Here is a 25,965-nt window from a genome sequence, read left to right as displayed (position 1 = left end):
CAGGGCTCTTGGCAGCCCCTCTGCAGGATGGAAGGTACAGAGACATGGCAAGCAGCTGGACTGTGGAAAGTTAGTTTGTCAACTTCTCAAATGTAACAGAAGATATTTCAGTGCCCCCAGAATAGCACAGGGAAGTATAAATAGAAGATAAGTAAATGCACACGATGAAAGGGTAAAAGAAAAGCAAATAAAAGAAGTCTCAATGCTGAGTGTATTGCTATTAATTAAAACAAATAAACAAGATGAGAAAAACAGACTTCCTGGCATACCTAAGTTTATTCTATTTTATGATTTAGCAAACAACAAACTGCAGTAGAATTGCAGTTCCTGAAGAAAGCAATAAAAATTGTGTTTAGATTGGGAGTTAAAATTTCAGATGAGTATTTGGTAAACAGGCTACAAGCTTTTGTATGCCATCTAATCTACACCCACCACCTTTAAGGTGACTTTGGGCAAGTTGTTTCACTTCTGGGACTCTATTTTCTGCTTCTACAAAATGGGGTTAACAGCCTGTCCTCTTTAAAAAGCGCTTTGCCATCTGGAGATGAAGCCCACAGTGAGGACTGGACTCAGGAGTTAGATACTTCCTGGAGCATGGCTATATGGTTTTGGAGATTGCTCCTGTAGCTCTTTCCCAATATTAATTTTGAGATAGATGGAGGTTCCAAAGTGAGTTTGGCTGCAATTAAGCCTTCAAAGCAATGACACAGCCTTGTCCAGTGGGTTCTTTAAGACCCACTTCTTCCTGCCTCTGCTTTTATGTCTGCATTTGATTTTCTTGATCTTTGTTTCAGAACAAGGACAGCTTTCAGAAACACAGCTGAGAAGGTGGCAAAGACGGGTTTGTGCCTTCAGGCACTGCTGGTGAAATCAAAGGAAGATCTTCCTGTGCTCAGCATACAGAGCTGTATGCCAAGGGAATGCTTCGCATGGCAACCTGAGCCTGGGGCCCTCCAAAATCCCCAGCTGGAAGATCATATGGAAAAGTGAACTGTGCATCCCCCAGTCACGTGGGGATCAAAAATCAGCTCATGCCCCAAACAGCCCTTCAGGAGATAAATGCTCTCTGATAATTTTTTTAAACCCACCATAAAAGCTAAAATATGTATTCTATATACAGTTTTGTTCCTCAATGCAAGAGAATCCCAGGAATGTGAGCTCAAGAGAGGTTCAACCAGCTGGTATTGATCCCCATGCTTCTGCTCCTGTCTCATCCTATAAGAGCAGCTTAGAGCTGCAGCCATATCAGAGGTTCTGCTCAGTAAAGGAGGTTCCTGAATGATGTGAAGAATCACACAAACTGCCTTTCATAACTTCAAATTTGCTGTAGGGCATCATGTTGGAAGTTAACGTATGCACTCCCATTGTACTACTTAAGCATTATAAAACCAGCTGATTACACAACCCCATCCTGGTAGTCGCACGTGTCTTCAAACGTTCCTGCCACCCCAAATGTGTATCCCAGATTAGGTAATCTCAGTTTTGTAATTAGTCTCTCACATGGAGACAAGACTTCCCCTCCCAATGCCTGGTCACCCTGGAGCCTTTAAAAAGCACCTCAAAGGCACCCAGTGATGGGAAATCTCTGGATAGGGAGATTTCAGCTTCTGGAAGCATGCTGGTGTCAGAGGAGGCCGGTGCTCCAGCAGTCCCAGGAGCCACCATGCCCCAGGAGCTCCAGCAGACGGACTTCCAGCTGGTGCGAGTCAAGAGCACATGGTGCCGCATCAAGAAAGGAGAAGCCCTTTCCAATGATGAGGACGAGATCACTCTCTCTGAGGCAAAAATGTGAGTATAGGAAGGAGCCCATGTTGCTCTGGCCAGCCAAAGTGGGCAGTCTTCTTAGTGGGATGGAAAAAGCATCTCAGGTGCCATGGCGGCTTCAACCCACAATGACAGAATTGCAGAATAGTTCAGGTGGGAAGGGGTCTTTGAAGGTCAAGTCCAAACCCCTGTGATGGGCAGGGACACCTTCCACTAGACCAGGGTGCTCCAAGCCCCATCCAACCTGACCTATGGGTACAAACCTGTCAGCATGCCCTTGGGAACACGTTCAGTATGGCAGCATGGGGGGTTGCTGTGCTCCTTGGCACAGCTCGGAGTTGCAGAGGGAATTTTACCAACAGCCTCCATTTTTGTAGATGAGAATTTTCTTTAAACTTCTGAAAAGCTTATGCAGGGACATCTGTGTGCTGCACTTGGGCTCTTTTCCTCCTCTTCTGTGAAACTGCAATCTGTGTGTGCAAAATCTCACATGGAGGCATGGTGGACGGATGGGTTTATGGAGGTGGTTGCAGACAAACGAAATGGGTAGGTGGGAAAAATAAACTGTCACTGACAGGAACAAAACCCTTAACACATCTCTCAAACTGCAGAAGTCACCTAATGCTACTTCAGACAGAGCAGAGACACAAATTTCCCCCAGGGATACATACAGCTCTTTGCTGTTAGTACATCTCTCCAGTTAATTATCTTTTAATTACAGGATACTCCTTTTCACGAGCACATGGAGCCCCATTCATGATGCAGATCTTTCTTAATACAGCTCTCTTTTGCATGTCAGAGGTTTTCTAGCCTTTGTCATACTCAGATTTTAATGGCACAAGTATAATCCTTTTCTCAGTCAGGTCAGAGGGACCTTCACCAGCGCTGGCAGTGGGCAGTGACCGGGCACGAGCATCACCCAGGCAGAGCTGCAGCAGGAAGAGCAGGACTTTGGCAGACCCAAAAACATCCTGCCGGACCTCAGTCAATACAAAGATGAGCCTAGGGCCCAAGAACACCCAGAAAAATCCTCAGCTGACATATTGTCCTACAAGGGAATGTTCAGCCCCAAATCCACTGATTTTCATGCAGCAGAGGGGTGGCAATGGGTACTGGTTGTACCATCCAGCACCCAAAGCTGATTCCACCAAATAATATTCCAAAGCATCCTGTCTCTTAGAAGGGTCACACACCAGAGATGGATGCACATGGAGTTAAGTACAGCTATAAGATGGTGCATTAAAATGTACACAATGATGCTTTTTTGCAATACCACATTTGAAAAGACCAGAAGAAATTTTCTGGAAGACGTAAATCCTCACTGGTTTTTTTTAACAGCTATGAAGGTTAAGGGCAGACTTAGAGACAATTTGGTAAAGAAAGCAGAGAAACATCTATTTCGACCTCTAAGTGAATGTTCAGGCATGTGAAAAGAAATTGGGCATGTAGGGAAATCTGATTATCCAATGAGCCAGCTGCTCACTCAAAAAAAACCAAAACAAAGGCTCACAGAAACTTTCATTTTTTCCCCAACTGCAGCTCAAGAAACAGTCTTATACAAAATATATTTTGCTCTTTTCTTCTGCCTGTTTTTTTTTTTCCTTTTTTGATTCCCAGCTTGTTTTTCCCCTGGCTTGCCCATCCCACAGAAGGAAGGCATTGTAGGGCTGTGTTTCTCACTGCTTTAGACAGATAATTAATTTTGGCTTTTATCTACCCTTGAAAACTCCAGTACAGAAATGTTTCCCAACCCCCGAATAATTTTCTTTCCCTCTCCAGGAGCACTTCCTATTTCTATCACACCTGTTTCAAGGTAGAGATTCACTAATTTGACTAAAGCACTGTAGAAATACTGGTCTGAATGGAGATGAGTGGCTGTGTATAGATAGACAAGAATAAATTAACTCCTATCACCCCGATGTACCATCAGAGGATGCGTCTTCCATAAATATGGAAAATTTTGTCAACCTCTTCTCTTCCCCACTCCCTTTTTGGAAGCTGAAATGATTGGGCTGGGTCTTTTTTTATGGGTTTTCAACTTCCAGCATGAAAAACATGTTCCAGCCCTTCTTGGTCCATGTATTTTCAGTGCTATGTAGGAATTCAGACATTTAACTCTTCACTAAGACCTTGGAGAGCTTCTCCATTAATAAAACTGCTGACCCCTGACAGCCCCACATTTCTGCAGTGCATGGGCAAGAGACTCCACATTCTTCACCTCCCAGCTACATCCTTAAACTAGTTCAGACATGCAAAGGTCAAAATAGGAATATAGTGATTTCAAATCATGTTTTCTGATCCTTACCAGAGGTGAGTGCATCTCCAAAGGAGGGATTTCCTGGATAATTGAAGCTCCCATCTATTTTTGCTACAAAGTGGTAGAAACATACAACATTCTGGAACCCTCTAACACCACCCTGCTCTGGGGTCACATCACTGACCCCCAGCAAATAGAGCTCACCACCGCCAGCAAGAGGAAACTGCGGCGCTTTATCGTCATAGACGAAGTCGTCGACAAACTTTACGGCTCCAAAGTCAGAGAATACTTCGAAGAGAACAACGTCCAGCACAAAATCCTCTCCCTGCCAACCACTGAAGAAACAAAATCCATGGACTTGGTCTTGAACATCTTGCACGAGGTCCAGAACTTCAGCCTCGACCGGCGAACGGAGCCCATCATCGCCATCGGCGGGGGCGTGTGCCTGGACATCGTTGGCCTGGCCGCGTCGCTCTACAGGAGACGCACCCCCTACATTCGGGTCCCCACCACCCTCCTGTCCTATGTGGATGCCAGCGTGGGGGCGAAGAATGGGGTGAACTTTCTGCAGTGTAAGAACAAGCTCGGGGGCTACACCCCCCCCGTGGCAAGTTTCCTGGATAGATCCTTCATCCAGAGCATCCCTCGGCGACACATCTCCAATGGCCTCGGGGAAATTTTAAAGGTATGAACTTTTGCAACTGCAGTTTTCAGAACTGAAATCGTGCAATGGTTTGGGTTGGACGGGACCTTTGGAGGTCATCAAATCCAATCCCTCTGCAATGAGCAGGGACACCTTTCACTAGATCAGGTTGCTCAAAGCCCCATCCAACAAGTTCTTGAGTATTTCCAGGAATGGGGCACCTACCAGTCCTGGGTTTCACCACCCCCATTGTAAAAAATTTCTTCCTCACAACTAGCCTGAATCTATCTTCTTTCAGTTCAAACCACTATCCCTTGTTCTATCACAACAGGCCCTACTAAAAAGTCTGTCCTCATCTTTCTTATAAGCCCCTTTTAAGTATTGGAAAGTAAAATGTCCCGGAGTGTCCATGGCATTGTATAAACAACTTAGAGAAATCAAGGTGGGCCATCAAGGGTGCATGGGGACTTTTAACTCTCATTGAGTCTATATATATATTTATTTTACAGCTGCTAAATTTGTTAGAACACCCCTTACACTTAGTGTCCAGCGCTAACCCTGTGGAGGAAACTCCAAAACTCACAGCCAGAAGGAGACAGAGGAAAACCAGGGAAGAAAAGCCTCATCTTTTCATTGAGACTGATCCATAGCACTCTGTAATGAACTCCTGGCAGAGAATCTGAGGCTCATTTTACTGGGGATTAATAATCTGCAAGATCATTTGCACCTACCTCACTGGGTATGTCGAGTGTGCTCAATCAATCTCCTGCGAGGCAAATACTTCTAAAATTACCTGGAAAGTGCACAGTAAATGGCTTTATGTCTGGAGAGCTTTGGAAACTTTTGATAAAGCAGAGTTCAAGCTATTAAAGTGTATTAGAGATGAGTTCATCAGCAGCAATTTTCAGTGCTTGCACAGTGAGAAATCCCCAGGATATATGGAGGTTTCTGGCAGGCACTGTGAAACCCTCAGGTCACCATTCCCCACTGCATGGGGGGGATAATGCCTGACTCAGAGAGGGAAAAAATATGTACTTTTAACAAGCAAATCACTTCTAAACCCTCATATTCTCTATACTTCAGTGTTTTCCCACCTTCCATTGCCTAAATAGCAACCCCAAGGATTAAATGAGACTTGTCCTGGGATTGGCCACCACCCAGTCCCCATCCTGGGGATGGCCACCATCCAGTCTCGAGTTTCCTTTCAGGCACACAAATAACCAAAGCTTGTTTCAAGCCACCTGCTGGGCTATGGGAGCACACAACAAACTCCCAGCACAGGCAGAGCTGCCCAGTAGTGGGGGAACTTGTACACCAGTGCTCCCATCATCCCTGCCATTTTACCAGAGTCACACTGGGCATTTCCACGCTGCCTTTTGCACACACCTTCACTCAGCACAGCTGACAATGTGTGACACAACCAGGTCACATTCCACAGACACCTGTTAAACATACCCCAAATATATTTGTACTAACCAGGAGCTGCGTCTACAGAGACACCTTTTCAGGTTACAGAGGTACAACTTGTCCATGTACCACATGTGCAGGTGTTTCTTTGCTAATGTACAACATGTTATTGCAGTCCAATCCACTGAAACACTCAAATTTCCAACAGCACATAAAAGCATCAGACAATTATCCTTAATTACCTCTTCTATTCTTTGTCCCAGATGGCCCTCATGAAACACAAAGGGCTGTTTGACTTGCTCAAGAACCATGGAAAATACCTTCTGGACACCAAGTTCCAGTCCTGCAACGGCTTCGCTGACCACAGGGACGCTGCACTGCAGACTACCAGGATTGCCATCGAAACCATGCTGGAAGAGCTGGCTCCCAACCTCTGGGAGGATGATCTGGACAGACTGGTTGACTTTGGCCACCTTATTAGCCCAGAGCTGGAAATGGTGAGTGACAGACTTTATATTGCAACATCCACTTTCAATATAAAATAAAAAAATTCAATAGGCTGCATGAAAACCTCGTGAAAAGGAGCTGAGAAACTCCAGATTTGGACGTGCTACCCCAGGTCACCCAACACACCAGCCTGGTCTTGTTGAAAAAAGGGACCCCTTCCCCTGCCTCATTTCCCCCACACCTCCACTGATTTCCAATCCAGACCTCACTCCAGTTGTTGCTTCTTACTGGGCACTTACTGAAACTCAAAGACAACCAGATTTCAGTGAAGCCACTAGAAATCACCAACATGAACTGTAACAGCACAAAGGCATGGAGACCATAGCCCATATTACTGGGGAGAAATTGCAGTGGAGGAATGAGAGGCAGACACCTACACTTCATCCAATATTCAGAGTTCATCCCTCCATCTCATGGTGTTCTATCAGTGATTTAGATGGGAGGAGAATCAGATCCTAGATCCTTGTGGGATATTTTAGCTGCAATTAATCATGTGTAAAACGGATCATCCTAGCAACCCGTAAATCACGAGATGCCAACATCCAGCAACCGCAGTGAGTCAAATGTCGATTTTCAGGGACACTTTTAGACAGAAACCCTACTTATTTCCTATTTGCCACCCAAAACCTTTTCTGCCACCCACCTTTGCTGTGTTCCAGAGGGTTTTGCCGTCGCTGATGCACGGGGAGGCTGTGAACATCGACATGGCATTCATGACGTACGTGGCCCACGCGCGCGGGCTCCTCGCTGCCGAGGAGAAGGAGCAGATCCTCCAGTGCATGCGGGGCCTGGAGCTGCCGGTCTGGCACAGCGGCTGCAGCTGGGCCCTGATCCAGAGAGCCCTGCGGGAGCGCCTCAAGCACAGCGGGGGACAGCTCCGGATGCCCCTGCCCACCGGCCTCGGCGTGGCAGGTACTGCCTGAGGGACCCCAGGGAACCCCCTCAGAAGGCACTTGGTGGGCAGTGACATCCTGGGAAATGTGCTCTGTGGTTTGCAGTGGTGCAATTCTTGTGCTCTTTTTCACATCTTGAAAAACCCATCAAGAGACAGGATCCGTCCTGTGTACAAGCCCCAGAATTCCATTAAGGACTGAGGTCTAATTAATTGCATTATGATTAACCAATTCACCTTGCAAAGGTAAATGCAGTGATCTGGCAGACAAATCAGCAAGGGCAAAAGAGAAAAACAATTCTTTTGCCATACCAGAAAAGATTTGTGAAATAGTCCTTGGCAAAATAAATTTAATATATTAGTGTGCCTAGAACTAATACCTGCAAACTAAATAATATCTGTTCAATATCTGGGATGAAATACTCGTAAGATTTAAAAATAAAAGCCAACCAACCCCTAACACAGAAGCAGGTTGTGGTCTCTGGCATCTGTTTCCTTTTCACACCATTTCCACGAAGCTCAGTCTCTACACACAAGGCAACAGGCTCCCACAAGCTGGAGGGGCTCTGCCACAGTCAGTGTGTGCAGGCAAGAAGAGCTCCTCTGGATGTCCTATTAACTACAACTCTTATTTTCCAGAGATATTCAATGACACCAGTGAAGAGACCCTGGAGAGAGCATACGAGCTGTGGGTCAGGGACTGCAAGACTGTGCTGGAGGAAGAGCTGCAAGCCCAAGGTGCTGGTCCTGCCCCAAGCCTGACCTATTTGCCACTGTAAGTCAGTGGGCAGAACTGAATTTTGAACAAGATAAATCCAGAACCACCCGTGAAAATGCATACACCCCAGAGCAGTGTGGGTCAAGCAGAATATTGGCATCTGACATGATTTACCTTTTACAATTGCTTTGTTTGAAAGGGAATCTATTATTGTTCCAGAAGTGATTGCTCACAAGTGAAACCACCAAGTGCCTGTAGTGTAGCTCATAGTAAACTATCTTCTTTCAGGGAAAGTGAGCAGGTTTATTCATTTATTTAGTTAATATCCCAGTTAGCTGGGAACTATCATGGCCCTTCCCACTGTAATGCACCATTGCTTGTGCTTGGATCCCTGACATGAGCAGGTGTAGCTGAGTCATAGACCATGGTATGGCACCATGCAAAGTTTCTATGCTGCATAAAATATTTGAAGTGGGTTGTTTCCTTCACTGGTTATTCTTTTCTTCTTGTTTTCTCTCATTCAAAAGAGAAAAAAAAGAAGCTCATCTGCCAGCCTTTGCACTCAGTGTAAGGGAATGACACACTGATGAGAGGCACCATCACAAGTCACAGATCAGCAAATATCACTGCTGTGAAGCACGTGGGGGCTGTCTCTTGGCAGCATGGCAGCCCTTTGTCTTGGGACTCTCAGATACTGAGGACATGCTGGCAAGTCTCCTCTTGCTGCCCAAATGTATGTGGTGGTTTCACTGTGTAACCCCTGCAAGCCACCAGTGTGACAAACAGGGCACAATTTGCAGCACTGCTGCCTAAGAACAAAGTTGGCCTCCTGGCAATATTGCAGAACTCCCTGGTGTCCCCATATTTGCCACAGGGCTGCTTGTACCTGTCAGCCCCTGGCTCCTTTCCCATCTCATCCCTTTCTGGTTAGATACTAGGCCAGCTGGGGAAAACCAAGAGAAATTAGAGAACTCCAAGCAAGTTCATAATCTTCAAGCAGCCTCAGTGTCATGTCTCAGGATCCTGGCAGACTCAGAGCAGATTATATAATGGATGTTGATGGTGAAAAACGTAAAAGTAATGCCATCCTTCTCCCTGGAGGTCCAATCAAAGGAATCGCAATCAACAAACAGCCTCTGAATTATTTACAACGTTATTTGTTTTTTCCCCTGGTGCTTACTTCTCCTACACCAGTCTGTGCTGATGTGCTGGCTTCTGTTTTGCTAAAGTAATAAAAGCTACCAAAATTGAAAAACTTTTGAAATAATGATTGCATTGCTGCCCGCAGTGTGTGCCTGAGTACATTTGCACATGCTTGAGAGACAGAAAGACACTGCGGAAGCGAGGCATAGAGCTGACATAATAAATCCCTTTTCCCTCTTGAGCCTGGAGAAGATGTGCTTAAAACTACAGAGAAGGCCCTCCTCAGCCTTCTCCAGAGCAGTGCACCTCTCCAGTTTCAGGACAGGGTTTCACAGAGGTGGTACCATCTTACCAAGGAGCTTTAGAGCACATCCTCAGAGCCACAGCTTCTTAGAAATAAACCCATAATTCCCAGAGTTAAATAAGCCTGGGACTGAGGATATCAGTGAACTTGTCTCCTTTTTCCAGACCATCAAACACAGGCTCATTCAGTGGGTTTCTGACAGTAGCTACTGTGTGGGGAAAGTATCACTGCTTCTCTCAGGGATCCACCAGCACCACCAGCTTTGCTAGAACTAATGGGGACAGTGCAACAGGAGAGCAGGTGAGGGCCCATGAGTGTCTGAAGGGAGGGTCAGAGGATGGACCAGGCTCTGCTCAGTGGTGCCCAGCAATAGGACAAGAGGACAGAGGCAGAAACTGATGCACAGAAAGTTCCACCTGAACTTGAGGACGAACTTTGTTGTGCAGTGACTGAGCACTTGAACAGACTATCCAGAGAGGGTGTGGAATCCCCTCACTGGGGATATTCCAGGACTGTCTGGACACAATCCTGTGCCCTGTGCTCTGGGATGACCCTGCTTGAGCAGGGAGGTTGGACCGGATGACCCACTGCGGTCTCTTCCAGCCAGAAACATGAGAGAGCCCTAAGGACAGCAGTCTGAAGGGCAAAGGTGCTGAGAGTCATTTAATGTGCTTACAGTGATCACCTGGGCACACTCACACACAAATGGTCCTCCTCCTCTCCAGCAGCTGTGTGGGCCATTTTTCACACCAGATAACCTAGAAATGAATGAAGCACAACAAGGATTATCATCTGCCCAACAGTCGGTGTCCTGCAGCACAGTGTCTTATTCCCATCTACCTCTGTGGAAGTACAATACCAACATCAACTTGAGTTGCTTGTTTTAAATGTCCACAGAGAGACTCTCAGGAGCCCAAAGGCATTTAGCACTGCATTTCCAGGGAAAGCCAAGGTGCAGCTTAGCAGAGTCCAGGTGAACTGAACTAAACAGAGTCACAAAACCACACATGCACATTAAAAGCCCAGCATCCAGCACCAGTGTGTTACTGGTGACAGTGACCTGGCTGTGGGTCACCTGCCAGCCATTCCCCCACGCTGGCTTTGCCTCTGCCTCCAGAAGCCAGTGGTTGTGTCTGTGACAACATATCCAAGGAGCGGCTGCACAATTAGGACTGAAAAGTGAACACATGATTATTATTATTTTTTGCCCTCCCTTCAAGCTGTGGGTGACAGAACACAATCAGCCCCTGACGAGCTTGGTTGCTTGGTAGCAGACAGGCACATTTTTAATTATATACTAAAATATGCTACAGAACATAAAACGGCTGCGTGACTAATATGTGTGTATCAAGAAAGGCACATGACAGCAGCAAAATTGCTTCAGTGTCTGATAAAAAGTGCCTCTGCCAGGCTTGTCATCAAAAGATCAAGGGAAAGGGGTGGAAAGTATTATTAATAAAACAGTGACTTTTTAAAATACCCCTCATTGTTTGAGGTGCATTTTTTTTATGTCTAGCATGAATTTAATTCTTTTCCATTTATTCAGCTTTGATTTAGTTCCTGCTTTTTCAAACAGAACTATTATATTAGACCTAAAATCTTTGCTTAGTCTCTCATGACGCATTGCTCCAAAGAGAAAAGCGGAAAGTCCCGGTTGGGTCCTTGCAGTGCAGGTTCTTCATGGATTTGTTTGAATAAAACTACTTTAGTGGTCAGAGAATAAGAAATTATTTTATTATTTACAAGTGCTGAAGTAATTTCTTTTGCAACAACTTGCTCTATAAACTGCTTTTCAGCAGGGAAAAAAGAAGAGAAATATTAATAAAGTCCCTTCCAACCCAAACCAGTCTATGATTCTGTGGTTCTGGAATTGATAAAGGAATATCTAAGCAGTAATTAGTCATGCCCTGTGAACAGTAGCATTCACTGTACTCAGTGTAAAATGGGAATCATTTTACAAGGCCAGAGGTCTTGAAGACATTAAAAGATTTTGACTAAACGTATTTAAAGTGGCTAAAGAAACAGCAACTGCCCCGTTCCTCATAAAACACAGCGCCTGCTCCCCTGCTCTGTGCCTGCCCCTCTGGAGCCGACACCTCTGGTGTGAATTACACGCTGCACTCAGAGAAAACAATCTACAAACGACTTAATTAAATCCCAACTCGCCTTGGAGCAGGATGGGTTTGCTGGGCCGTGCCGGGCACCACGGGGAGATGGTGCCGGGTCTGTGCTGGGAAGGACACAGCCCCACAAGAGTGTGCTGTTCCCCACTCTTTTAATTCAAGTCTAACTCCTGCTGCTGTCACAGGCACACAGGAGGAAAGCCAGCGCGAGCAGGGAGCTCTGGAGAGGCACTGCTGAACAGCAAGAGAGCAGGCAAAGCATCTGAGCAAGACCAGAGCCCCCAGAACAGCGTGCCCCATCCACCAAACCCTGCCTTGAGGCAGCTTCCACAATAGGTACATCACCCCCTTGGTGACATTTATATACATATTAGAGAACAATCAATATTTAGATACTTTGCATATAAATATTTTTGTGCCCTGGTCCTTCCTGCTGACCACAGCAAGCCTTCTTCTTGCCTTGCACAGCTCTTGGACAGCACTGACACAAAAGGGTCTGTCACATGAACTATTGCTTCCCTCTATGGTTCCAGAGCACAGCTCCTGTTAAGAGATTCACTCCCAAAAACTGAGCTGGAAAAGGAGCAGTTTCAAGGAAGGGTGAACCTCAGGTCACAGGCAAAGACAACAGCGTTGCTCAGAGTACACGCATTGATCTGTGAGCCAGCATCCTGTCAAGCCTCGTTGGTTTTAATAAGTCAGGAACACTTTTTCAAGCCATTCCCCTGCAATTTTAAAGAAGTGTATGTCAAAGGAGGTGGAGCAAGAGTGTAGGACACCTTTCAGTGCTGGGACCACCCCCAGATGTGAGAGCAAAAGGAGCAGCACTGCTGAGCCCAGCGAGGGAGAGCAATCACCACCTGCCTCCCGGCATCGGGAGCTGCCGGGCTCCCAGGTCTCCTGGGAAGGAAAGCACAACGAGGTGACACGGTGGCAGTGTCCTGCTGTGCCACCATGCCACACAGCCGAGCCCTGCAGCGTCCCCCAGCCCGGCCACGGGGCTTCCCAGCAAAACAGACCACACCGGGCACAGCTGGACTTACTTTTAATATCCACTTTCTTACCCTGCACTGAATCTTTCAGGCTTGTCCAGCACAACTGGAAAAGATTCTAAGCAGAGCTGCCACCAACTCTTTACTGTCACAGAGCTACTGCCTACAGCCAATACCCCCTTGATGGGTGTTCTGCTCCTTCTGGGTTCTCCAACACAGACAAACCTTTCAGGTGCTGCCACCCACAGCAAGAAATTCATTCCAAGCTGACCACAAGAAAAACAACTGACCAACAAAAGCAAAGTCAAAATACATCTAAGAACTCAAAATAGAAATTATATCTAGGCTGCTGATAAATAGACTTTTTAATGCAGTACTTCTACATTCTAATATTATGCTTAACTTCTAAAGAAATTACATTACAAAACCTGCTGGAAACACTCATGAGCTTTTACTCAAGTATTTTCTACAAAGAGGGAGTGGGGCTGTTCAGCTGTAGCCCTAGTAGAGTCAGGCATTTTTTGTTGGGTTGGTTTTTAAATTGAGCTAGTAATATTTAATTCAACGGAATTAGGTATTTTCTACTCCTAATAGGTATCAGACTTTCAAGTCACAGGTCAAATTCAATACTTCTGTTTGTACTCAGGGCTCAAGCCCCCTGAGATAACACTCAATAATCCCCAATGCTGCTGCAGCAAGGTCCACAGAGAGCAGGAACTCAATGCTGTGAGCACAGGAAGCAAAAGGCTGTTGAAGAACAAGACCAGAAGGGATGAGAGCACAGAGACAAATAATGAAGATGGGAAGACACAACAAGACCACAGCTGGTTCCTCACCAGCAGAAGCCAGGAGCAGCTGTTTGCATGTTGGGTGAGAGGAGGTTTGGGAGGAGTGGGCAGAGAGAGGTCGGGGATCCTGCCATGCACAGGTCAGCTGGAGAAGGGGGTGAGGTGCTCCTGTGCAGGACTGCTGGGGACAGGTGACTCTGCAGGAGTGAGAGCAGGGCAAAGGGGGCAGGTACCCTGAGGCCTCACAGAGCCCATGACCTCACAGGGCAGCTGATGGGCTGCAAGGACAGGGAGGGAGGGAGGCAGGCAAATGACAAGAGCCCATGGGAGGGGACAAAAGCAATGACATTTTTCCACATCCAGCTGTTTTATTCCTTACTCTGGACCATAAGCCCTGGGTCTTTCTACCTTGGGGTGTATTTGCAAAGCCCAGGTGGGGTCTGGCTTCATTCTCCTGTGTGACTGCCACACAAACACAACTGGACAGCTCTGGTGGAACCAAGGATGCCAACCAACACCAGGTCAGGGACATGGACACATCCATGGCCAAGTCACAGACACGGAAGCACTGCAGGGACTTCAAACACACAGGAAAACAAGATCCACTCACATGGAAAACGAGTGACTTACACAGATGTATGTGAAAAACCAAATGCTTTAATCCATCTATCAAGAACAACAGTTCAAATTATTTCATTGGATACATTAATATTGATCCATAATTTACAGTGCTATGGACCATACACAAATTATTGCTGCAGTCAACAGCAGATGAATATCAACATTACAGTACCAAGCATCATAGCAAGAGGCAGTAATTAATGTCACTTTTTCAAGAAATATAGGTATTTATACTATTATCAACATCAGCTTCCCCCCCAGTGCATTTTATATCAAACAACATAAATGTAAGTGCATTATTTTGTGCTTTGTGCTTTCCTTATGTACCTTCTTTTTGCTTTTACAGGTTGTAAGAGTTAAATATTGCTTTATAGGCCAAAAGCAGTAAGGAAGAACTTCATGGTACTCTGCATGTCCCTGCCTGTTGCATGGCTTTGGCAAAGTGAGAATTGGTCAGTTCCCCACCCACCTGCTCAGGGAAGCCACTGCTGCCCAGCGTCACACAAGTCACCATCACCAGAGCGGGCAACACCTTCCGTCCATCTCACTCCACCGAGCCCATGCCAAACCCTGCCTGTGACTGCTGTCTGTCCTCTGCCACCAACCCCTGCAAAATGTCACAGCCACACCCTCCACGGTGCCCAAACGGGCAAAGGCACCCCCCCATTAGCACCCACTGGGGTCTGTGTCTCCTAGAAGTGTCCCCACTGCAGTGTCACCATTTCAAGGGTGGGCACACTCAGAGGAGGGCTGTAACCTAAGGAAACATGGGGGGACGAGTGAGCAGGGCATGGCCAGGTTCTGTTACCCCAGAAAATACAAGGTATAGAAGCACACAGCAAGCTGCTGTGGCCACAGAGACTTCTGCCAAGGAATCCAGCTCTTGATGGAACGGTTGGCCTTGAATCCTAACTCACCTCCACACAGCATGTAGCAAAAAAATCAGAAGTCATGGCTGTCAGTGAGTACCAGTGGTTTCACATAAGCTTGAAAAATATTCATATACCACAGTCTACAGTTGAATTTCTGAATGCCCAGGGCAGGCACCAAACCAAAAGCCTCACTCAATACATTCAGTGGTTCTCAGTTACTACACTCCAGCATGCACACCCCGATTTGTTGTACCAATGCTGCAGAGCTGTCCCATTTTCTGAGGAAGGGCAACACAGCCCCATGTTACAGCTCAAACATTTTCTACAGCCCTGATTTTCCTACCTGTCACCCCAGCCAAACAGCAGCACCAGAAGCCTGTACCCCCATACTCGACTCGGAGCTATGGCACAGCTGCCTTGCTGGGAGCATTCTCTGCCACAGGACCACGGTGACCACAGCACAGCCTGCAGCCTCCTGGGTCCTGCCTGGGCCAGAGCTTCTCTATCCTAGGAAAGACACATTCCCAAAAGCTGTCTGGGGTGGGGGGGGGAGAGGTATCATTACAACCCAACTCCAGCTCCTCCTTCAAAAACGGTAAAAGAAAGAAAAAAAGCCACAACCCGGTGGTTGCATCAACGCTAACACATTGCTGGCGGCTCAAGCGGGAAGCGAGGGCCGGACACAGCCACGGGAAGAGTGACAGGAACACAGACCCCGAGTTCCACAGCTGCCACTGCAGCCCTGCTGAGACTGAGCCCCCTGTGCTGGGAGCAACGGTGCCAGGCAGGGCACACCAGGAGCCTTCCCCCGGGGAAATGGCCAGGAGAGGGCTCAGCAAGCTGCACCGTGGGAACTCCCATCACTATCCCCTGGCCACCCCATCCTACCCAGTTCACATTTGGTTTCTGAACACTACCTGCTGAGCCCAAGGTTTCCTTGGAAAGCCGGCCAAACTGGCACTCAAGTTACTCACCGTTGCACTCATCCTATGTAATTTCCAGTGTAGCACAAAGGAGAACGGGAAGCTCTGGTTTTCTACATGTAGGCACCATGCTACACCTCAGCGCCCTATACACCACCACCCTAAAGCTCTGTCTACGCCACACTTCAGTCAGTGCTAGTCGAGGAAGACTACAACTAGAGTTTAAGGCACTTCATTCTGAACGAGCTACGCCTGCCAGGCAGCTGTAGGCTGCTGTGGAGAATTCCATTCCCTCCGTCTAGCTCGGAACACCACCTGTCACCTCCGTGGAACACCTAGGCTGGATATAATACAAGGAAAACTACCGTTATTGCATAGGACTACACTTGAGTAGATAATGCACCGAACTACTTTTACAACATGGTTGCATGTTAAAAATTAATAACATTGTTATCAAGTAACAGTTATTTGCAGATACAGTAATTTACTCTTTTTTTTTTTGTTGTTTTTTTTTTCTCTTACATCAGCCCCAGTGCTGAAATAGAACACAAATTGCTCTAACGGGTATATTAACTACATAGTTATGTTTCCAAGCATATTACTACTTTTTTTCTGTATCACTAAAAATAAATATGTAAGTTCAGTTTCTCTACAGAGTTGTTTTATTACCTAATCTAAATTTTTACTCTACCTTAAATGCGTTTAAAAACATTTTCAAAGTGAGACTGTAATATACAAAATATTCTCAAAATCTCTCTTAAAACACAGAACCCTGCATAAAAGCTTCCTTTCAAGTGTTTACAAAGAACGCAGAAAACTTCCAATGAGTTTTAAAAATGTCAAAAAATCGCTGCAATATTAAGAGGCAAAAATCTTACAAATGAAATACAAATAAATTTAAAACAAAAAGTTGAGGATAACTAAGGAATCCATGCAAATCAAAAGAAACTGTACAATGCAATTTAAAAAAAATAAAGCCAATTAGATATGTACAACATAATGTGCCCAGCTGATAATATGCATCCTTTTTTTTTGTCCAAAGAGTGTATCCCAACTTACAGTGCTCCTGCTTGGTTTGCCATTGGTAAAGCCATCCATGTGTGTCACGAAACAAAATAAAAATTTAAGAGGAAAAACTTGAACCATGATCAAAAGGAAAACCCAAATCAGCTCAGAGTAAAATTTACACTCTGAGACACTCACATCTCCCTGCAGTTTCAGCAACAGCATTTTACATCACAATCAACACAATCAGGATGTCTTAACACTTGGGTTTAGTTTGTTTTCTGAGTGATGTCGGGTGGGTATTTTCCCTAAACACTTGTCATGTAAGACCAACATTTGAGGGACACTGTATCTTTAAGGCAGCACTATTCAATTAATACAATTACAAATTGGACTTTTTGTTGTTGTTGTTTCTTTACATTCATTAACTTTACATTTTGTTTCCAAGTAAATAGGTTGCATTTACAATCCTACAATTGCCCCCTCCCCCCCAGTAGAAACAGACTCTTCATCTGTAATTCTATTGCTTTGAGTAGATTTGACCAGTTCAAAGTTCTTGGCGAATCCAGTTCACAGATTCTGTACATATGCTGTACAATATTTTGGAGGCATTGGTAGTTTAAAATAGAATATACAAGTTTCTTCACAAAAATTCTAAAAAAAATCCTATATATATAATATATACACACACGCACACACACTGATGAAGCACAAGGGGAAAACAAAAAAATCAAAAAAATTCTACAAAAGGTAAATTATTTTCATCTACTGATCAAGAACCAAAGCAGTTTATGAAAGGTGTGCCAACAGATGCTAACAAGCATGGTCAGTGTCCTCCATGCTCACGCTGCTCCGCCTGCTACTCGTCTTTGACGCCCCAGGAGACACGGAGGAGAGTAGTGGGTCAGTCACTCCCACAGGGGAGAGGGTATCGTCCATCAGGATATCTTCCAGTTTGGATCCCATTTTGGCAGGAACACTGTAAGTGCCAGCTGGTTCAGTCACGTTTCCCAGGTTGTCACTGAAGGTGATGGTGCCGTCAGTGAGGTCCAGGGTGGTGGTGCAGGACAGGTCTGTGTGGTGTGGCATCATGTCTTGGGTGCAGTTGTCCAGCACAGGCTCCTGTTTGATGACCCTGTTGACCATGTCAGGGGAGCAAAGGCCTGTAGATGGGACAAGGGACAGTCCATGTGCCCGGGCTTGCATCTCAAGTTCCTGTGAGGGAGAATAAAGAGCAAATGAAAAGAAAATCTGGAAGTAAAATCCATCATCTTATGCTCGTCTTGCAGCTTCCAGTTTCCTTCTCCTGCACACATTTCCTCCCTTTCCCATAGTGACAAGTGCTTGTACCTTGCACACTCCAGCCCTGCAGATTTTCTCCAAAGGTGGGTGAACACCACCCCACACAGGCCCTTCACACTCCTCCTCAGCACCTATACCAGGAGCCAAAACCCAGCACCTCGCAGCACAGACATGATCCCCTCAGGCTTCTTCTCAAACCACTGCCAGGATAGGCAGGTTTGGCATCAGGTAGAGTGAGGAAAACATTTAAAAATAGGGGAAAAAAACGAAATAGCAGAAGCATGTGTTTAGTACTTTTTAAAAAGTCATATGTGAAGGCACAGCATGTCTATGTGATCCTTGTCAATCCCCACTGACACAGGAGGGGACATTTCTCACTCTTCAAGTCTGGCAGAGCTGGAAGAGGTCAGTCAAAACTGAGCAACAACACTATTCCTGTGCAGAAAAAGTACAAGGAAGTCACAGGAAGGCTTCAGACTTCACACAGAGCCAGGATTCTTCATATCTCCATGGAAAGTTTAAATCCCACCTTCACATTTAATCATACAGATGTACTTGACTGAAGACAGATAATAGAAGAATTCATTTAAATGCCCTCTCACAAATACATCATTAAAAGAGATGTTTTGCTTCTACTTCTCCATTATATTAGGCAATCACGATCTCTGTTGTGATTGTGCTGTTTCTGGATATTCCTGTCACTGAGGTTGATTAATACCCTCTTCCATCATTTCCAGGCTAAAACAAGTTTGTAATGGCACACTGCAAGATCAGAGGAGAAGGTAGAAGGAGCAAGCACTTCTTCCATGAGCTAACGTGCCAGAATCAGGAGTTCCTTATTCCATGCTTAATCAGAATCAACACAAAAAGGGAAAATACACACTTGAGGTTATTTGCTGCCAGATGTATTGCCTGTTACTCAAAGATCTGGGTTTTATGGTATTTTGATTGAAGGAGCCAGAGCAGATGCAATACAAAGCAAGATAAAAGATGTTTAAAAAGTGATCTCACTTAGCTTTGAAACACCACTGCTTGGTGTCACTCTGCAGAAGAGTTGTGTGTTTTTATCATCTCATTCTAGCAGCAGATTGCTCAACCAAGTACAAAACTGCGCTGAGGCTCAACCCGGCCTGTTCTATTTTAAAGCTGTTTACTTCCACACTTGACTCTCAGGTATTTGCAGCTTCATTATCTCCCTGGTGGATTAGCTGGGCTGTTGAGAGGCCTCCTGGCAGGCCACAGCTGCACACAGAGCTCAGCTGTTTGTGCTGCAGGGCAGCAGCAACACAAGGATATCTGGGATATCACTGTCTCCATGCTAGGTGTTCTTACACTCAGTTCTGGCACAGTTCTTTAATTACCCTTCTACAGAGAGGGATGGCTATCCAGAAAAAAAACCTGTGTAGGCTTCAGGGTTAAGGTTTCCCGTCCAGCTTGAGGTGAAGACAAAGGAATTTGTTAGAGAAATGGAATTTTCACCCTTAAATTTCTATGTAGCTCAGAACATTGGGAACCTGGGTGAATTTAACAAGGCAACAACCCACGGAGAAAACATATTCATGCCACCTACTGCTTTTCAGTGCTGAAGAGAACTGTTGTACAGTCCTACAGACTTCAAGGAGAAGGGAAGACTCCCAAACAGCTGAACCTAATTTCCTGACTATCAACAAATATGTGATACGTGAAGTCCCAGTTCCTTAGCCCTGGCAAACAGAAGAATGTATCACCATATAAAATCTTTTTTATGGTATGGTTTGGGCCTGGTAGAACAAAAACAGACCACTCTTAAGTGCTTTTACTGGGGTGTTACGATTCTATTTTACCTTTTTTTTAAACTAAGATATCTTTGGCTCTTTCTGGAAAAATCTCTGCAGGCATCTCAGTGCTGGCCACCGTTAATTTAAACGCTGCTTCCTTCTAACCCACACCCCACAAGTCACCATTTTTTGCAATCACACGCTGCAACACCAAGAGCATTTGCAGCTCGTTTCTCAGCAAACCTGTATTCTGAGCAGCAGGTGCCTGTTGGCATGTTCCAGCTTCTTCTGCCTGTTCTCCAGCTCCTTGGTGCGCTGCTGTTCCCTCTGCAGCTTGCGGATGTAATCCACCGACGCCTTCAGGATCGTTCCCTTGTTCCAGCGCATATCCCTTTGGGATCAACACAAAAGGACAAGGTAAGGCTCTGTTTCATAGCTGCTCCCTTCACACCTGTACCTGTGATTGCACCTTCTCTAGACGTGACACCCAGCTACTATTTATTCCAAGTTTGTGGATACAGAAGGCATTTGCAGTGCACTAGAGGGGGCTGGAGCACAGCCCTTGGTTAGCGCATTTGCTTCACAAAGAGAGGCTGCTGCATCACCATCTCCTCACATCATCTTACTTTCTCTAAATAAGCAAAAAAAAAAAATCTTACTGCAGACTGTCAGAGCAAAGATCGACCTGTCCTGTAGGTTGATACTGAGAGATATTGTCTTGCTGGCCTTGGAGGAGGCTGCAGAGCCTCTCTGCAAAGTAGCTGTAAAGTTGCTCCATGAGCAACTGCCTCAAAACACTGGAAAATCTCCCCAAAAGCATCACAGGGCATTGATGCAGATTTAAGCGGACTTTCAAACTCCAGAGCAAGAAGGTTCCTTGCCACCAAGTCACCATTGGGAAAGTGCAAATACAAGCTAAAAGCAGTAAAATCAGTGTAGAATTATCGTAAAGAACATCTGGGAAATTACAAGAAACACTGGCAAACAACAGGCACACAGTTACACTCTTTTATTTTCCTTCTTTTTTTTCCCTTGGAGGGAATGGGAATGTGATGGCTTCCCAGAGAAACTGCCTTCCATTTTCACTGAAAGATGGACCAGTTCTGTCTTGTCAAGCTGTAACATCTAATTAATTAAAAGAATCATTTAGCAAGACATGCAACCATCTAAGCAGCCAGACCAGTACAAGGGTTCCCATCCCCACAACTCTGCCTCTGGTATGGCAGTCAGTCACTCCCAGCACCAAACCCAGCTTGAGACAAAAATCATCGAATTAATACAAACACAAGCAGGTTCCAAAAGGGGAAAAATGGACCCCCCCAAAAAATCTTCAAAAAATATAACAGCATTTCTACAGTCACAGAGCCCTCAGAGCAAGAAGAAAACATTGAAATTTGGGGGTTTTTTTTGTAAGTTCTTGTTCTTCCCTAGGATTTTTTTACCTCCTCCCTCCCACACTCTCCCTGGGCATGTTATACTTACGGATCATTTGACTTGGGTATCAAGGTGCCCAGTTCTTTTATACGGTCATTAATATTAAATCTTCTTCTTCGTTCAACTTTAGGAAAAACAGCATGAATGTTACAAGCAATATTCACACTTAATTACAATTTATTAAGTGTTTCGTCAAAGATTTCTTTAAGCACCATTGAAATGTCTGCCTGAAGCTTAAAATCCAGTGATAATTTATTTTGCTCTCCTACACATAGACACACTAAGACAGAAGTTCTGTCTATACTGTAAATTTTGGGACTGCGGAAATCAGAGAGTTTAAAACTAAGACTAAAAATCAGGATGACTGAGAAGCAAACATTTTTCTAGGGAAAAGCATCACAGATAAATTCAGAGACAAATACTTGGATGCTCAAGGAAATCCCAAGACAGAAAAAGGGATAAAAGGCACAGTGTCTTTTTTACAGTACTCTTCCATGTGCAACACTGAGGATCCAAAAGTCAAATTTAAATACCAATTTTCCTGCATTACCTTTTCAAGCTATGGAAAAGGCTTCTGAGCGGCTCAAGGCATGAAACAGTTTCTATTTTCTACTACTATAATGTATAAAAAGATAAGTTATGGATCCTTTAAGTCATAAGATGATAATTATTTTAAAATGCTTTTTTTTCCCAACTTGGAAATACAAGTTCCTTTCAAAAAATGAAATTTATAAAATTGCCACACTCAGGACCCACACTGTTGTTTAAAGTCACAAATTGACCACATATCTAATACAAAAACAAATTAAAATTAAAAGAGCAAAATTGTGCAAGGTGGATTTGTTAAAAGCAATTGGGCCACATGTTGCACACAGCAATTCCATTGATAACAACCACTTGGTTTATTGAAAAAAAAATTAAAATAGAATTAAAATTCAATAGCAGATTTAAGCACACATTTCATAAGAATTTGAGGTATTTGATCTGTGGGCATAACACAATGATCTAGTGCTTCATACTATGCGCAGTACCTCATTCAGATTTAAAACATCAGTATTTGAACACTTAATGCCCAAAATCATTCCAAGAATCAGTGCAAAATGTGAGGAACCAAAACTTACTCAAGTTGTGATTGTCTTTCTTTTGCCTCTCCTTAGCCAACGCTCTCGCTTCCGACTCTGTAGGAAAAATACATGCTGTGCATGTGAATGAAGTAATTAGAATTAAAATAATTCAATCACAACATTTCAGCCTGTGAAATATCTGCACAGGAAGCCTGACGGGTATTTGTCACTCCAATTATTACCCCCATTCCGAGGAGCAAGAAGGGCCTCTGGATGCCAAAACACATCGCTGGGACTGAGCTTCACCTCTGCACCTGCAGAGCATCTCTTCCCACACTTCCCAGAGTGACTTCCACAATGGGAACGTTTCCCACGGAGGCCCTGACTCAGCAAGGTGTTTGAGGACAACAAACTGCTGAAATCCAACATACCTTCTCCTATGTCTGCACACGTATCCCACGGGAGCTGAACCTGAGGAACAGCATGCTTATGGCATTGCTGCCTACTCGGGACGTGACACAGGCAGGAGTCAGAGCCTCTGCTCACCCAAACTAAGGCTACATCCTTCTGTGGCACATGTACACACATCACCACAACACTCAAGGGATAACTTAAGTGACCTGTTAAAAACAGTGTATTTTCCAGCTACACTAACTGTTCCTACGACACGAACAAAAAAAAGGGTGAAAAATTCAACACCTTTCTTAGCAGTAAAGTTGGAAAACAATGGTTCTTGCTTCAGGAAAAGCAAAAAGGAAAGTAATGGCAGCCATGCTGCACAGAACTTGTCTCCTCAGCTCGGAACTGCCCTTCACCTGGCTCCACACACTTATTATCTATTTTTGATTATTCTATTACTGTTGCTATTAAATCCATATAATTATTAACTATATATAATTATTAACTTCACCATGCAATAGTTTGGGAAACAGCACAACTAAATTTCTTCTTTTCAGTTCTTATTTGATCCTAAGCTTCTCAAGCAATTTAAAATATTTTTCATTTTTTGAAAGGTGAGGTCATTAATCCTTGCCCTGTTGCATTCAAATCCCCAAACCAGCAAGCACTTTGCAGTTCCACGGTGGGAGCAATGAGTGCATCATGTTTTATCACATGTTCCATTGTGGAAACAATCCCTCGCTCTCTCCAATAAGTTTCTTTCCTGTATTATTTTATTTCGATCAGAAGAAGACTCACCTAAATTAATTCTGTGTACAGGTGAGCCTAGCATATAAACATTAAACTTATTTCAGTTCTGTTTTGATGTATTTGATAGATTGAGGACTTCCATAAGACCACTTCACTCACAACTTCCCTTCTCTTTCTGCCTTCTTGGCCTGAAGCCTTAACACAAGCACCTGCAGCAAATCCACCAGTCTGCACATCCAAGCTGGGCTGAGTTTGCAGTCTACAGCCCCTGACACTTTCTAAACTTGGGGCAATGAAACTGCCTGTAATGCCAAGACTTTGAGCAGCTCTCCTCCCTTCCCACCCTCCTCTTCCACAGTTCCATCTCTGTACAAACTCTGATATTTTCTAGTAGCCACAAATCATTGTGTGCTCCGTGTGTCTTCTTCCGGTGCTGAGCTCAAATTCTGTGCCGTCTTATAAATGCAAATATCTGCCAGCTCAGAGAGGTGGCATTTCCTCCTGGCCTATTAAAATTGCTCTGCTTAAACTAATTCCTGCCCAGAACCTGCTTTGCAGCTGAGTCAGCCTGTGAGTTTTCACAACAGAAACCCAGAAAGATGACAGACAAGAAAGAAACCGGGCCCCTACCCTTCTGCATAGTGACTCTGCTGGGCTTAAGAACAGGCATTTCTGGCCATTAATACGATTTTGCCATCAGTTCTAGAGTGGATCTCCATCTGTTCAGCTGATTCATCTCTTCAACCTTACCTTGTACATGTACCCTATGTGTGGTTATATCCTTCCAAGCAAGCAGAAATAAAACATGCAAGAATATGAAACTTTGCTTCAAACTATCTCACTCCTGTACACATGTGCTTGAGAGAAAGAGGCTTTTAGTGTCCCACTCTCCTTCCCCTGCCTCCCACAGCTTGTTCTGAGCATTGCTGCAGGAACCAGCATAAAAAAATTTAAGGAACACATCATTTTCATCTTAATTTAGTGATGCATATTCATAGAATCATAGAATGGCTTGGGTAGGAAGAGACCTTAAAGATCATCAAATTCCAATCCCCCAAGTGCCTAATTTTACATTTTAAAGGACCTACATGTCCAGATTTCAAATTATAACAGGTTGTTTGTTCACTACTGCCCACCCCTACTGAAGTAAAGCCCCAGTGTGTATCATTCCTTCACATGAATCCCACAGAGACTCCAGATGTGAAGTTTAGTTAAAGTTTGGTGTTGACAGAGCAAACAGTGAACCCAAACCAGAAAACAGCTCTGGAAGAGATGCATGGAAGCTTCCAGGAACACAGTATTTTCAACGTGCAGGTGGGACGATAACAATTAAGGACTTTTCTGAATTTTTTTACAGTGAACACACACATGCCCACACATGAACACAGGCTAAAAGTAATTATTCACCCATATATTCTTTCTCTTAACAGAAATTATGTCCAGTATCACCTGAATTCAAACCAATGATATTACTCCAAGGTGGTATTTTAGATGTATTTACCTGTGAGCTCCCTTTTTATATTAGGAAGATTAGCTGGACATGAGTTGCTGATGTTTAGTCCTGGAGGAGGCATGCTTTGGTTGCCATAAAGGTCAATCAAATTGCCAGACACAGGCAACTGGAAAAGATAAACAAGGAAAAGGATCATTTGGTTTGCCTTTATGAATGCCTTTGTACAGAAGAACAGAGTCAGGATGTGCTAAGAAATCTGTGCTCTTTTCCATGTGCAAACAGAGCCTGCAAGAAGGTCAGCAAAATTCACAGATACGCATAGGCATGAGGGATAAAACATCTACACTGGGAAAATTCTGTTCTCTCTCCTCAAAAGTATGCAGACTTAAAATATTAAGAGGTAACAGAAGAGGTAAAATGCTGATGATATTGCTGGATTGTTGCTCCTTATTTTTCACTAAAACTATTACATCTATATCCCCAAAACTTCTCTGATATCTGAAAGAGCCTACAGAACTCTCCCAGAGAAACCCTCCCCTTTTTCCAGGGATACGTGAGTGGAAGTACTTTGCAAGTTGTCACATGCTGGAGGAAGAACACTGTATTAATTAATCACATTTTTCATGTGATTTGAAAGCTACCTACACAGAAAACATTTCAGTTTACTTTGTTTTTCACCTTACATAACAAGAACGCGCATCAGTAGGAGGAAGATTATTTTTACAGTAAGTTTCCTCAATTACTTGTTCACTCTGCTGTATTTTTTTAGGTATTTAAGCAAGAAGATTTATACAGAAATAAGACAGTATTTCAACAAGACCTATCAAACCTACCCCTTTATATTGAA

At 44.5% G+C, this 25,965-nt stretch overlaps 2 protein-coding genes across 12 annotated transcripts in view; one reads left to right on the top strand and one right to left on the bottom strand.

The window, feature by feature from the left end:
• Nucleotides 1-1,663: 1,663 nt before the first annotated feature.
• Nucleotides 1,664-8,249, top strand: LOC309577091 (2-epi-5-epi-valiolone synthase-like; the record flags this gene model as incomplete). Its single annotated transcript, XM_082288799.1, has 5 exons — nucleotides 1,664-1,788; nucleotides 4,073-4,706; nucleotides 6,335-6,568; nucleotides 7,238-7,490; nucleotides 8,110-8,249. 5 exons carry the CDS (start codon nucleotides 1,664-1,666, stop codon nucleotides 8,247-8,249), a joined length of 1,386 nt encoding a protein of 461 aa, XP_082144925.1.
• A 5,926-nt stretch (nucleotides 8,250-14,175) lies between these two features.
• Nucleotides 14,176-25,965, bottom strand: part of MITF (melanocyte inducing transcription factor) — a 101,990-nt gene continuing 90,200 nt past the window's right edge. For 8 of the 11 annotated variants that reach the window (XM_082288733.1, XM_082288739.1, XM_082288740.1 and 5 more), the window contains 5 exons: nucleotides 25,167-25,284; nucleotides 22,574-22,648; nucleotides 21,501-21,576; nucleotides 20,262-20,409; nucleotides 14,176-18,174 (listed from right to left, as the gene is read on the bottom strand). In XM_082288733.1, coding sequence (XP_082144859.1) covers nucleotides 17,773-18,174; nucleotides 20,262-20,409; nucleotides 21,501-21,576; nucleotides 22,574-22,648; nucleotides 25,167-25,284 — 819 coding nt within the window. In that variant the 3' untranslated portion in view covers nucleotides 14,176-17,772. The remainder of the gene's footprint in view (nucleotides 18,175-20,261; nucleotides 20,410-21,500; nucleotides 21,577-22,573; nucleotides 22,649-25,166; nucleotides 25,285-25,965) is intronic. The other 3 variants (XM_082288736.1, XM_082288735.1, XM_082288738.1) reach the window with 1 other exon arrangement.

Source organism: Coloeus monedula, assembly GCF_965178545.1.
Source record: "Coloeus monedula genome assembly, chromosome: 11".
Classification (NCBI taxonomy): Eukaryota; Metazoa; Chordata; class Aves; order Passeriformes; family Corvidae; genus Coloeus; species Coloeus monedula.
Note: the sequence above shows the minus strand (reverse complement) of the source record. Positions and strands in the feature narration are given on the sequence as shown.